This window comes from Carcharodon carcharias, chromosome 16, assembly GCF_017639515.1.
Source record: "Carcharodon carcharias isolate sCarCar2 chromosome 16, sCarCar2.pri, whole genome shotgun sequence".
NCBI lineage: Eukaryota > Metazoa > Chordata > Chondrichthyes > Lamniformes > Lamnidae > Carcharodon > Carcharodon carcharias.
Window position 1 is genome coordinate 8,671,035 of NC_054482.1, and position 14,341 is coordinate 8,685,375.

The 14,341-nt window shown below is 40.2% G+C and overlaps 1 protein-coding gene across 1 annotated transcript in view; it reads left to right on the forward strand.

The window, feature by feature from the left end:
• Nucleotides 1-859: 859 nt before the first annotated feature.
• The window catches only part of LOC121289377, a 61,896-nt gene continuing 48,414 nt past the window's right edge, over nt 860-14,341 (forward strand). The window contains exons 1-4 of the mRNA XM_041208755.1: nt 860-921; nt 2,311-2,461; nt 8,752-8,852; nt 13,315-13,526. Coding sequence (XP_041064689.1) covers nt 860-921; nt 2,311-2,461; nt 8,752-8,852; nt 13,315-13,526 — 526 coding nt within the window. The remainder of the gene's footprint in view (nt 922-2,310; nt 2,462-8,751; nt 8,853-13,314; nt 13,527-14,341) is intronic.

The window sequence follows — 14,341 nt, forward strand, 5'->3', positions numbered from 1 at the left end:
TAATGTAAATTGTACTTTCAAGTAAAGGAGGAGGGATGTGGTAATCTGAGATGCAATATACCTTTCAGAGAATGTGAGCAGATTGACCACGTGACTGTACAACCCAATAGCTGTGTAGCATGGGCTATAATGTTAACGTTAGTCTAGAGTAGGATTTGGCTGGAGAAGCACACATCATGTTAGTACTCTGTTGTCTGTGTTAATAAATAGCATGTGCTTCACCTCATATTGGTCTCTGTGTCTGCAGTATATTGTTATCAACTCACCCACCAACAATAAGCGTGCAACCAGTTCGCAAGTAAAGCAACCCCACAGTAGAACATAACAACTGTCATCCCTTAAAGGGATAAGTTTCCCAAAGGCAGCTAATTAGAAGCATAATGGACCTAAAATGCAGCCGGGGCTCCCCCAAACAGCTGAGGCAGGTTTACCCATCATCGGATCCACTGCTGCCCTGTCAAAATCCAACCAACTGTTCCAATTGTGACCTCCAGAATGATCTGTATAAGTTGGAGTAACTTATAATCAAACAGTTCTTGTGATCCATCATATTATTTATTTGAAGCAAACTGGCTTGGTATTGTAATGTGAGTGTTAATTAGTTATTAAAGTTATTAAAGAGCTGATATAAACTGGTCCCCACATTTCAAAATTAGAATGAATGCCAGAAAGACTTGTAGATTTGTGGTACAGTTGTGTTTCATTCTTAATTCAGAATACTGCATTTAAAATGCCATTTTCTATGCAAATGATCAGCCTTGTTATTATTTCTCTTGTATTGAAGAGCACTATGGCTGCCATTATTCAGGAGGGACTAAGGGTGGGTCTAACAACACAAGAAAGTTTACAAAGGGAGGTGATGCCAGAGGAGAACAGTAAATCATCCTTACTAGAGGACAGATACAATCACATCCCAGAGAGGTAAGTATTTGTTGATTATTTTTTGAAGTGCAAAATTTTATTTGTTAGAGGACCAGTGTCATTCATTAAAAAAAAGGTTAAGCAGAAGTCAATTGAAGAAATCCTTTTAAAATAGAAAAGGAAAGCACCCTAATAAAGTCACATCTGTGAAACAGTTAACTGATAATGAAGTTGGTCTTTCAGGTACTTGAGATAAAACTGATATAATTAAATTTCCATAGAGATTGTTGGTTGGCTGCATTATTTTATTAAGCCTCTGTCTCCCACCTCTCCATAGTTCATATGCAGTTCAATTTCTTGACAGAGACCTGAACAAATATTCCAAGATTCCAGCACAGATAGTAGCTTTCTTAGTGCCTGAAGGCAAAATAACCAGTCATTATTGGGTGCCTTTAGTATGTATCTACACAATAGGAGGTGAAGTTGTAGATCAATCTCAGAACTAATAGAAAATGTCAATGAAAACCAAATAGAACAGGATCCTCAATCACTTGAAGTATGAGTAAAATGTCCTGCCTCAAATTTGCAAATTAATAGTTTAAGGATGGATTTATGTGCTTGCAAAAGAACAAAAATGTCATATTTACAGTCAATGTTTAAGCAAAATACTACAGATGCTGCAAATGTGAAATAAAATTAGAAAATGCTGGAAAAGCTCAACAGATCTGGCAGATCTGTGGCGAGAGGAACATAGTTAACATTTTAGATCTGAAAGGCCACAGCCCTGAAACGTTAACTCTGTACCTCTCTCTCCAGAGATGATTGCAGACCTGCTGAGTGTTTCCAGCATTTTCTGATTTTATTTACACATCCTACTTTGACTCAATGAAAAGTTAGTTTTTGTTTATTGTATTTTTATTCTGTATCCTTTTGGAATTATCCTTTATTGGTAATACCAACCCTAATTTGGAGAAGTAAGAGTTTAGATTCCAACTTGACACTGTTTCTGGACCACTGATGAGCTAGAAAATACAATTATTTCCTGCATGAAACTGGATGAAAGTTAAAATGTGATATTTACAACTTAAGAAAAGTAGCTGAAAGTAGAAGGATTCAGGAGCACAGATTTTAAAAGTACCATTATATCCTCATGTTCTGAATAGAAGATTGTACTGGTTCCTTCTGGCCCTGCAGCCACAATGTATAAAAACATTGGCTGGGATTTTCTGGCCTCTGTCCACTGCTGGGATCTTCTGGTCCTGCTGAAAGTCAATGGACTTTTGGCTGACCCATTGCATCCCTCACGGTGGGTCCCACCATGGCAGGGCCATTGTACAGTTGAAAAATATTTGAAGAGACCACTTTTAGAAGCAATTAATTCTGTTAGTTTTGCTGAATATCTAAGTGCTCTAAAAATCCTGTTCATTAATCTTTCCTGCTCTGTTACAGACAGACCCCTACAGTACCAACAAAAGCACCTTCAACTCTGATGGAGAATAATCTTCATTCTTCTGTTTATCCATCTGACTCATTCACGAATGAGATATTAGGATCGCACAGCACTTCATTCCAGGGACAGGAATCATTGAATGAACTTAAGGTGTGCATGTCATAGAATGCCATTTTTGCATCACGAAGGTGTAAATTCAGGAATTCTGTGGTCCTAATGGGGAACCTCACTCAAAGGCATTATAGGTCAGAGATAATACTATGGTACCTAGTGACCAGTGCAAGGGAGGCCACTTGCAGTGCGGTAATGCAGAATTTACCTTAGAATCTAATGATGATTTCAGGAAGAGTTAGATCCTCTAAAGCAATGCTGTCCTATAGGATTTTGATGCTTGCTAAACTCGTGGCAGTAAGATCACTATATTCAATGAATAAGACAAAATATATGCAATATTAATAAAACAAATGCACAGTCTTTTAAAAATAGGTTTGAGGTTTTAAACTGTCAGCAACCAAAACTGATACACATTTTGCCAGAGCCAGGAGAACAGCTTCAAAAGGGTTTTACAATTGGATTGTTCTGCAAAGCAAGCCTGCTGTATACATTCTATACACTCTCAAAGGGTGGTGACAATCTGTTAACAAAAGTGTTGTGTTTCTCACAGGTTGCTCTAGTTTATTTTAAAAAACAAGTTTCTTCAGGAATAAAATGTTTTACTATTTTATCAGAATTGATATATTAGGAGATTAAGGAAGGGAAAAGAATCAACAGATCTTTACGTATTGGCTTCTGTGCTCTGATTCTTTCTTTGCATAACATCTGTTGCCTGCCATTTCCAAACACAGCATCAGGACATTTAATATACCTTTGGCTCCTGGCCATATTCCTGTACTCCTTTTATGCCACTTCCTATTCATTTCAATCAATTGTTTCAATAGATCAATTAAGATAAAGCTGAACATGTTTGGCTTTTGCTGTACTGTCCGAGCTTACCAAAATTGGCAGCTATGCAGCGCTGTCCATCACTCACACGCCTCAGCTGTTTGGTGAAAACCACCAACTACCAGCTAAACAAAACTAAGTTCTTCATTATGACAAGATTCCCCAAGAGAATTTCGAGAACCATTGGACCTCTGTCCTTCCAAAGGCTGCCTTGCTTTCACAGTGTTTCACATAGTGGTCCCATAGATCTAAATGTATAGTAATTTAGAGGCACACAGAGAGAACAGGAATATAGAAGGTAACAAAATATTTTTCTTGTTTCATTGAGCATATGGCCCTCCAGCTTCCAGGTCACTAGAAAGCCGACAACTGAACTTTATTCCAGTAAAAATGATCACAGTCTGACTGATATGTGACACCTGGAAAACAGCAATATGGTTGACCCTTGCTCAATTAGAGGTGAACAACAAATTGCGGTCTAGGAAGTGAGACCCTTAGTTGTATTTGCTGCTGTAACTTCTAACACAACTCAGTATCGTGTGGCTCTAAAAATCAACAGCATGAATTTGCCACACACAGTGGCTGATTTGCAGCATGTGGCAAGTGGTAAGTGTATTAGACAACACTGCTCCAATGTTTATGTGTTAACTATTCTAGGCATCTTCATTTTCTCAGGATGTTGCTAAAAGGACCTTTGGAAAGCAATATTGCCTTGTAAAGCAACCATGTCAGACAGGACATCAGAGGCACAAAGCGCACAAAAGTTTGTGAATTCTAGGGTATGCAACACATGTAAATTATTAAACAAAAAGAGAAAATGCTGGAAACAGCAGATGAGGAAAGGTGAAGAGAATAGACAAGTTAACATTTCAGTCATAGCGTCTTCAGCTGAAATGGAACATAGTACAGAGGAACAACATTTAAATGGAAGATATTACAGCTTAGCAATCATAATATGATTGAATTTTACATTCAGTTTGAAGGAGAGAAGAATGGGTCCAAGACTAGTATTTTAAACTAATTATAAGGGCAATTATGAAGGCACGAAAGCAAAGCTAGCTAAAGTGAACTGGCAAATTAGGTTAAGGGATATGTCAATAGAAATGCAGTGGCAGACATTCAAGGGGTATTTCAGAATACACAGAATAGAAATATTGCAAAGCGAAAGAAAAATTCCAAGGGGAGGACCAACCATCTGTGATTAAGTAAAAAATTTTTTTTAAAAATCAAACATAAAGAAAAAGCATATAATTGCACAAAGATGGGTGGTAGGTCAGAAGATTTGACAGAATATAAAAAACAGCAAAGATTGACTAAAAGATTGATAAGGATGGAAAAATTAGAATACGAGAGAAACTAGCTAGAAATATAAAGACAGATAGTGAGAGTTTATATAGGTATTTTAAAAAGGAAAAGAGTTAACAAAGTGAGCATTGGTCCTATGGAAAGTGAGTCTGGGGAATTAATATTAGAAAACAAGGAGGAGGCAGATGAACAGGTATTTTGAATTGGTCTTTACTATAGAGGATACAAGTAACATCCCAGAAATAGCTGTAAATCAGGAAATAGAAGAGAGGGAGGAACTCAAGAAAATTACAATCACCAGGGAAGTGCTACTGAGCAAATTCTTGGAACTTTGGGCTAACAAGTCCCTGGATCCTGATGGACTTCATCCCAGGGTCTTAAAAGAAGTGGCTGGTGAGATGGTTGTGTTGGTTTTAATTTTCCAAAATTCCCTAGAATCAGGGAAGGTCCCATTAGATTGGAAAATAGCAAATGTAACTCCTTTATTACAGTAAGGAGACAAAAAGGTAAGGAGACAGAAAGCAGGGAAACCACAAGCTAGTTAGCTTAACAACTGTCATAGGGAAAATGTTAGAAGCTATTATTAAAGACGTTATAGCAGGGCACTTAGAAAAATTCAAGGTAATCAGGCAGAGTCAACATGGTTTTTTGAGTGGGAAATCATGTTTTACCATTGGAGTTCTTTGAAGGAGTAACAGGTCCTATGGATAAAGGGGAACCAGTGGATGTATTGTACTCAAGATTTCCAGAAGGCATTTGATAAAGTGCCACATCAAAGGTTATTGCGGAAAATAAAAGCTCATGGTGTAGGGGGTAACACATTGGCATGGATAGAAGATTGGCTGGCTAACAGGAGGCAGAGAGTAGGCATAAATGGGCTATTTTCTGGATGGCAAGATGTAATGAGTGGTATGCCACAGGGATCAGTGCTGGGGCCTCAACGTTTTACAACTTATGTTGTTGACTTGGATGAAGGGACCAAAGGTATGGTTGCTAAATTTGCTGATGACACAAAGATAGGTAGGAAAATAAGTTGTGAAGAGGACATAAGGATCCATCAAAGGGATAGATAGGTTAAATGAGTGGGGAAAAAATCTGGCCATAGAGTATAATGTAGGAAAATGTGAAGTTGCCCATTTTGGCAGGAAGAATAAAAAAGAAGCATATTATCTAAATGGTGATCGATTGCACAGCTCTGAGATGCAGAGGGATTTGGGTGTCCTAGTGCATGAATTGCAAAAGGTTGGTATGCGGGTACAGCAAATAATTAGGAAAGCTAATAGAATGTTATCATTTATTGTGAGTAGGGAGGTTATGCTTCAATAATACAGGTCATTGGTGAGACCACATCTGGAGTACTGTGTAGAACATTGGCCTCCTTAGTTAAGGAAGGATGTAAATGCATTGGAAATTCAGAGAAGGTTTACTGGACTAGTAACTGGAATGGGCGGGTTCTATTACGAGGAAAGGTTGGATAAGCTAGGCTTGTATCCGCTAGAGTTTAGAAGAGTAAGAGGTGACTTGATTGAAACATATAAGATCCTGAGAGGTCTTGACAGGGTGCATGTGTAGAGGATGTTTCTTCTTGTGGGAGAATCTAGAACTAGAGGTCATTGTTTAAAAATAAGGGGTCATCCATTTAAGACAGAGATGAGGAGAAATGTTTTCTCAGAGGGTTGTGAGACTTTGGACCACTCTTCCTCAAAAAGTGGTGGAAACGGAGTAATTGAATATTTTTGAGGCAGAGGTAGAAAGATTCTTGATAAGCAAGGGGTAAAAGGTTATCAGGGGTAGGCGGAAATGTGGAGCTAAGGTTAAAATCAGACCAGCCGTGATCTTATTGAACGGCAGAGCAGTCTCGAGGGGCCGAGTAGCCTACTCCTGCTCCTAATTTGTATGTATGTATGTACAAACTATGACTAGGAAAATGGTGGGTGACTGGTTTTCATTAGATACTGATCTGAAGCAATCATTAGGGGCAGAGTCTTTTGCCTGTCGGGTGGGCCGGTTGGGAGCAGGCATGGACAGGCGCGGAGCCAATTGCCACCCGTGATCGGCTGTATGCTGCCATTTTACGTGGGTGGGCCAATTAAGGCCCGCCCAGCGTGATGCACGCTGGGTAGCAGCGCTACCTGTGCGGGCAGGGGGAGGAGGGAGAGCAGCTTCAGGGGGATTAAGTTCATATTGAGAATTGTTAATAAAGAAAGTAAAAAATCATTTACACATGTCCCCTCACGTGACACTGTCACATGAGCTGGGATATGTTTATGAAATGAGCAAAATTTATTCATTAATTTAAAACCTACATGAAATCTCATTCCGCTTATGGATAAGGTTTCATGAAAAACGTGAAGGCTGCTTGGGCTCTTCGCCTGCCCGCCAACCTTAAGGTTGGACGGGCAGTGTTGAGAATTAGTTTAATTAATAGTGTATTAATGGCCTTAACAGGCCTTTGACAGTTCGCAGGTGCGCAGCCACGTCTGGTGCGTGCCCGCCGAATGGAAGATCTGAAAGACGCGCAGTGACGTCGGGACACACACCCGACGTCACCACGCGTCATTTTACACATCGACATGTGGGACCCGTCCCTGCATGCCAACATAAAAATTCTCCCCTAGATGTTGCGCAAGAGTAGCATGGTATGAGTATCCATCTGATTTGCATCTGACCTCTGTTCATTACCTTACATTATGACATAGTTGAACTCAATAAACTAGTGTGTTAAACATATGTTCTGCTACTGCACCATGCTAGAGTTGCCAACCATGTTTCATGACATAAATATTTACTTTCAGCCATCATGCTCTCAAATTCCTGCCACTGGTCACCTGACATACCATCCTTGAGGTGCAATACTGCCCCATGATTTGGAAAATGGTAAATCTTCCTTCGCCAAGTCGATGATTCTTGATTATCAGTTAATAGTCATTTTTTTCCCATCTCCAATATTTTTAAACCTATAAATAAAGGTGTTCAAATAAAATAAAACATCTGGACTATATTTTTTAATGTCCTCATGATCTTTCTTTCTCTTATGTTGCTTGCAGCAGAGTCTAGGATATTAATCTTTTTGAGACAACCCAAAACAAATCCAGAAGAGTTGACAACCCTATACCACACTGAAATCAGAAAACCATCACATGGCAAATCCATATCCTACCAATGTCTGGCACAATAAATTCAGCTTGATCTTCTACTAGCTGGATTTTTTCTTTAAAATTTTCAGGGAGAGTTTCCACTACCAGCAGAATTTGATCAACATTGGCCAAATCAGCGCAAAAGATCACTGAATTTCAAGCACAAGTAATATGCAGCGCAAATCAAGTTTCTGTGAAATTTTGCCCACAAAACTGAACATGCCCCAAATTGAATCAATCACCATGGTGAGTTACTGCTAATTGTACATTTACGGGTTGCAAGAAGGCTCTTACAATTAAGCTTTTATGACACAAGGACACAAATGGCCACTTCTTAATGTTTTAAAATATTAAAACATATAATTTAGTAAGAAACTGAATACAGTACACCAATGAAATTGGTAAATGGTTCTATATACTTTTTAAAAGTCATTTTCAAGTATATAAAATTGGGCTACTCACATGTGGTGGACTGGACACGCTTATTAAAATGGCTATTTCTTGTGATAACTAATTTTTAGCTGTATTAATAAACCTGCACCAGATTACCATCCTTAAGCATACCAAGGAATATTTATTAATGCAAAAAAGTTTAAAATGCTGCTGGATTACATTAATTCAGGGATGATTTTACATTTGGGATTATGTAAATAAATTTTAGTGGAAATATGAACCATAAAATCAATTTGGAAAACCAGCATCAATTTGCACCTAGATTGCTGATTGCAGCCAAAGCAGAAACTCCACCCCTAAAAGCAGTGGTCATTACATCTGTTATGTCAAGCACACAGAGCTTTGGCTAGTACATGGATTAATCAAGTACAGTTTATCTGGGTAAAAAAATGATTCCCTTGTTCTCAGTGTACAATCAAATCTCAGTAGCAATTTATTGTCAGCAGTGAGTTAAAGAAGTTTCAAAATGAATGCCATTTAGTTAGAGTTCTCTATCCAAGCATGGACTGCTTTAAAATGTAAAGCTTTTTGTTTCTAAAATAAAATGCATTTCAATTAATTTTGTATATAACCAATATATGGTTTGCTATGTACCATTGATAGCAACAGATACTTTCACCAGACAATGGAATTACTGGATCGGAAGGTTGCGGAGGCACTACAGCGAAACAGTTACTGGATTCTGAGCAACCACAAACTGAAAGGTATTCATATAGTTCTCAGAAATGTAAATCATTAAGCAAATGCATCCACTGTGCATTACAGATGCGTGCAAATAATCAGCTTGCTGCCTGACCTAATAAGTATTTCCAGGATTGTATGTCTATTTTTCAGAATTTCAGTAGCTTGCCTTTTGTATTAGAATTGAATGCATATTTTTAATAGCTTTTTTTCCCCTGTAGTCCTTGAGGTCTAGATTTTTAAAGACTCCCCTTCAAATTTACAGACTTTCCTGCTTTCTTATATTTATAAAACTCATGCAATTGTATTAGTAGTAATCAGATGGATTCTTTTGGTGAGTTCATGTCCTGATCAAGTGATGGGTGTTAATGCTGGGAATTGAACATTTCCCCCAGATTTGGTATTCAGATCAGATTATACAGTGAATACCTGAGAAAATTTTAAAAGGACTGAAACACCCTGGGCCGAAGAAGACTAGCAAGAAATTTTGTGAAAACCAACATGAAAAAATCATTCAGCACTCCTAATGTTTCATATGGCTGGTGGCAAGCAAATATGTGGTGGTGATGCGTTACAGTTCACTCAGGGAGACTTGAGTTGCTGTGGCAACATGCACTTTTACATGTATGTTGCAGCCTGGAGCTACGGATAGTGATGATAGAGGCTCCAAAGTTCTTTCCATCACAAGCTGACCGGGAATCTTTCCCGTTCTTACCGCCTGTCATTGACATGTGTTGGAAGGATTTGCAGAATGATACTGAACCTGTTTGGCAGCATTATGAACGCACTTTCCTTGGTCATCAAATCCTGGGTAGGACTCAAACCCAAGCTTCTGGTTAGAGGCAGCGAAGCTACCCAATGCCCTATATGGCTTCCCAGCCCATATAATACCCATTTATTTAGAAAGGTACATCTAAACCAGCCAACTACAGAGCCATACCAGCATCAAGAATAGGTGAAATCATGAAAATCAATCTGAGGAATAGACCTAAAAAGTAACCATTTACTTTTAAAAACGCCAGCATGGAGATTTAGAAGTGGAACAATCTGTCTGACAGCCTTCCATAACTTCTTTGAGTGCTTCCAAAAAGCTTTAGGCGAGCAACATTAATTACAAGAAAGCAAAGGGATCCAGAGTGGGATATCGGACTGGATAAAAAATGTGGTTGTAAAACCGGAAAGAGACAGTATTTGAGAGGCCCAGGGCTGGATATCTTTACTCCTGTCTTGGGGTGTGAGCATTGCCGACAAGGCCAGCATTTGTTGCCTGTTCCTAATTGCCCTTGAGGAGGTGGTGGTGTGTCACCTTCTTGAACTACTGCAGTTACATGTTTGTTTTGGAATGGAACTTGCAGGTGGTGGTGTTCCCACCTGTCTGCTGCCCTTCTTCTTCCAGGTATAGAGGTTACAGGTTTGGAAGGTCCTGTCAAAGGAGTCATGATGAATTGCTGCAGTACATCTTGTAGATGATACACATTGTTGTCAGTGTGCACCTGTGGTGCAGGGAATGAATGTTTAAGATGGTGGATGGGGTGCTAATCAAATTGGCTGCTTGGTCCTGGGGTCCTTCTGGGATCGGGAATCTGACATAAGGAGAATTTCCGGGTCCTAACTGGGCACTGCTTTGGAAGTAGCCCCCCAACACAATTTGTCAATGCCAGTCCAATTAGCGGCCAATAGGAGGCCCTCCAACAAAGACACATCGGCGGACCCCGCCCTCCCATCCAAGCTGAGAGCTGTCAAAATATGTAGGAGATAGACAGGGCGCCTCAATCTTGAGGCACCCTCTGAACACTTCTTAAAAATATAAAAACTAAAAGAGGCCACAGCTGCCTGAGAACATCCTCATAGAGGACAGACCCCTCCACTGGGTAGTCTATGGCCCCAGCTGAGGCCTTCTCAGTATGGCAGCCAGGACTGGGGGTTTAAACAGCTCATTGGAACACTGGCACACACCCCCCCAATCCCCAGGCCATCTTTCACTGGCCCTGTTTTGGATACCTTAATAGGCCCCTGAAATTACCTTTATTGGCTAACTGCCATTTATGGATGGTTCTGCCCTGACCTGGCCTTTTCAAAAATGGCTCTGGGGCAGAACAGTGCAGGCAAACCAGCACACTGGTCGGTGCTGAGACATTCTGGGTCTGCCCGCCTTTGGTCCCGCCCTCCGTTGAACTTTGTAAATCTGGCCTCTACCTTGAGAAACATAGGGCAGAATTTTCAACTCAGCGGGCGTGTGCCCAACCTGCTCGAGCATGAAATGATGCACGATGACGTCGGGCGAGCGTCTCCACATCAACGCACAGTCACGTGATAGTTCGGTCGGCGGGCACACGCGGGAAACGGCAATGCGCTCACCGACAATTGGAAGGCCTATTAAGGCCATTAAAGTATTAATTAACTTAAACTTTTCACTACCCATCCAACCTTACAGTTGGCGGGCAGGCGAAAGCAGCCTTTGCACTTCATAGGAAACCTCATCCATGGGCAGAATGAGGTTTCCAACAGCAAATAAAAATAAAATAAAAAATTTTACTTCTCATTCATAACATGTCCCTGCTCATGTGACAGAGTGACATGAGGGGACACATTTTTGAACATTTAAAAATTCTTTATTTTTGTTTTTCAGAACTGATCATCTCCCTGAGGCAGCTCTCTGCATTCAGGGAGCTTTTCCAGCGGCACCCACCCGCATGTGCAAAGTTCCCCGCCCACCCTCCTCCCCCCACACTCACAGGTGCTGAGTGCTGCGGCACGCGTTTCACACTGGGCAGGCTTTAATTGGCCTGCCAGCATGAAATCGTGGTCTGGCCCTAATTGCAGGTGGCGGTTGGCTTCCTGACCACCCCCACCAAGCTTACCCGACCAGGGCAAAATTCTGACCGGATGAACAGCCCCTCTATCCTGTTCGGCCTTTCAATTCGATCATGATAGATCTGTACCTCAGCTCTATGTAGCTACCTTTGTTCCATTTTTCTTGATACCCTTACCTAACAAAAATTAATTGATTCCAGGCATGATAGTATTAATTGATCTAGTATCCACAGCCTTTTGGGGAAGCAAGCTACAGAATTACATTACCCTTTGTGTGAAAGATTTGTAAATGGCATAGCTCTAATTTTAAGATTATGGCCCTTATTCTGGATCGTACCAATGTAAGAAGTAGTTAGGAAGTAATTATCAAATCCTTTTACCATTTTAAACATTTAAGTTTGATCACATCGCAGTCATCTGAACTCAAGGGCCGGGATTTTATATTAGTTGGGTGGGCTTGGCAGGTAGGGGTGAGGGTAATCGCGGAGCCGACCGCCACCTGTGATCGACTCGGCACCTCGATTCCACGCGGGCAGGCCAATTAAAGCCTGCCCAGCATGGATTGTGAGCGGTAATGCTACCAGTGCAGGGGGCAGAGGAGGGAGAGTTGGGGCTAGTGCTATTTCGCGCATCTGCGCGAAAGAGCCCTTCAGTCTCCCTGAGGCACAGAGTTGCCTCAGAGAGATTGAAGAGCTTTTTAAAGAAAGTATTAAAAACATTAAAAATTTAATGAAACATGTCCCCTCATGTGACTGTGTCACATGAGATGGGACATGTTTTTATTTTCAAAATAAAGTTCTTATATAATCAGTATCAGCTTTAAGAAGCCTCATTCCAATTTTGGATGAGGTTTCCTAAAAACATAAAGGGCACTTGGCCTCTTTGCCTGCCCGCCAACCGTTAGGTTGGATGGCAGCGTAAATTTGGAGTTAATTAGTATGTTAATGGCCTTAATAGGCCTTTCAATTATCGGTGGGCGCGCAGCCAACTCCAATGCATGCCTGCTAAACGAAATATCACAAGACAGTGCGATGACATCGGGACGCACGCCCAACGTCATCACGTGTCATTTTACGTTCTGGCATGTCGGACCCGCCCCCGCATGCCAACTGTAAAATTCTGCCCAAGGAATGTAAATCATGATTACGTATCCTGTGCTCATAATTTAACACTTAAATCTTTTCAAAGTGGATTGAATAATAGTGATATAAGTCCTTTACCATTCAGGTGAATCAGCGCTTTACACCTTCCAAGACCAATATATTTTTCCTGAGATTTGGTGCCAAAACTGAAGGCAGTACATCAAATGAGGTCTGACTAAGGCTCTTTGCAACTGAAACAGCAATTCATTACATCTGAATTTCAGCCCTCCCGAGATAAAGGCCAGCAAGTCACCATTTTGATTACTTGTACCTATGCACTAACTTTTAGTGATGTGGACCATTACCATTCTCCAATACATTTTGATACTGACAAAGATAAAAAATGTACAACAATGATATTTTGTGGATATACTTTAAAGTGATACTCTCCTTAAAAGTGTAGAATGATTGGGAGGTCAAAATGAGTACATTTGTGCTATTGAAAGGTTGAGTATTAATTACATGCTAAAGCTCCATATTAATTATATGCTAACATATTGTTTAAATGACTTTTTGAAACTCTATTCAGATACTCAAGTTTTTGGGAAACTATGCCCTCTTTTAAGACAGGATTGCATAATGCAAACAGGGAATCTTCATCCTCCCACACAAGTGAGCATATAATTGAAAATAATAACAAAGGAAGGCAATTACTTCAGCTAGCTGATTCGTCTAGCTTTATCAATTCATTCAACTGGCATGAACCCATCATTGGTGTAGAGGATTCTGCAGCACCACCAGGTAATAACGCAAAAAGAAATTATGTTTATTTTTAAGATAATGGAAGTCAAAACCTGGAGCATAGCATTTTGAAATGTTTTGTTTTGGTTTGTAGTTTGAATCATTCAAATTAACCTATGTATATAATCACAGTCTTGTCTACAACAAAAGTGAAAACTGTTACATCTACATAGAAACCCATAACTTGTACAAAGTTTGAACTTCCAATTAATACCTGAAAGAGTTCATGTTTTAAGATTTTTACTGTAACAAAAGACCAAAAACACCATTGACTAAATACTATCTTTGTAGATGACTTATACTTTAAACCACAAAATAGAACATTCCCCTTTTTCTCATACCTGTGATGAGAGTTATATATTTTTATAATTTTGTGATTTTGTTGTCTGTGTAGAAAGCTGTGGGTGTGTATGTATGTGTCCAGGGTTAATTAAACAGGGGGATGATTACTGGAGACCGGTTGTCTGTGAGGTCTAAAGGATGAAAGGTTAAAGGGGTTAGGTTTGTGCATTTGTAATGAGAGATTATGGTGGGCTTGAGGTTGGACTTGAAACTTGCACTTTGAGTTAGGTTGGGAAATTGATTTTTCAACTGTTAAATTTCAAGGGCAGGATTTTCCGGTCGGCAGGGGTGGGGGGGGCCACTCGCCAATGCGTAAAATGAAGCGCAGTGACGTCGGACGGAACTCCCGATGTCACCGTGCCCCATTTAAATTTTCCGGTAGACAGGGGCGCAGCAAAATCAGCTGTGTGCCCGCTGACCTGTCAATGGCCAATTGAGGCCATTGACAGAGTCATTAAACTAATTAATGGACC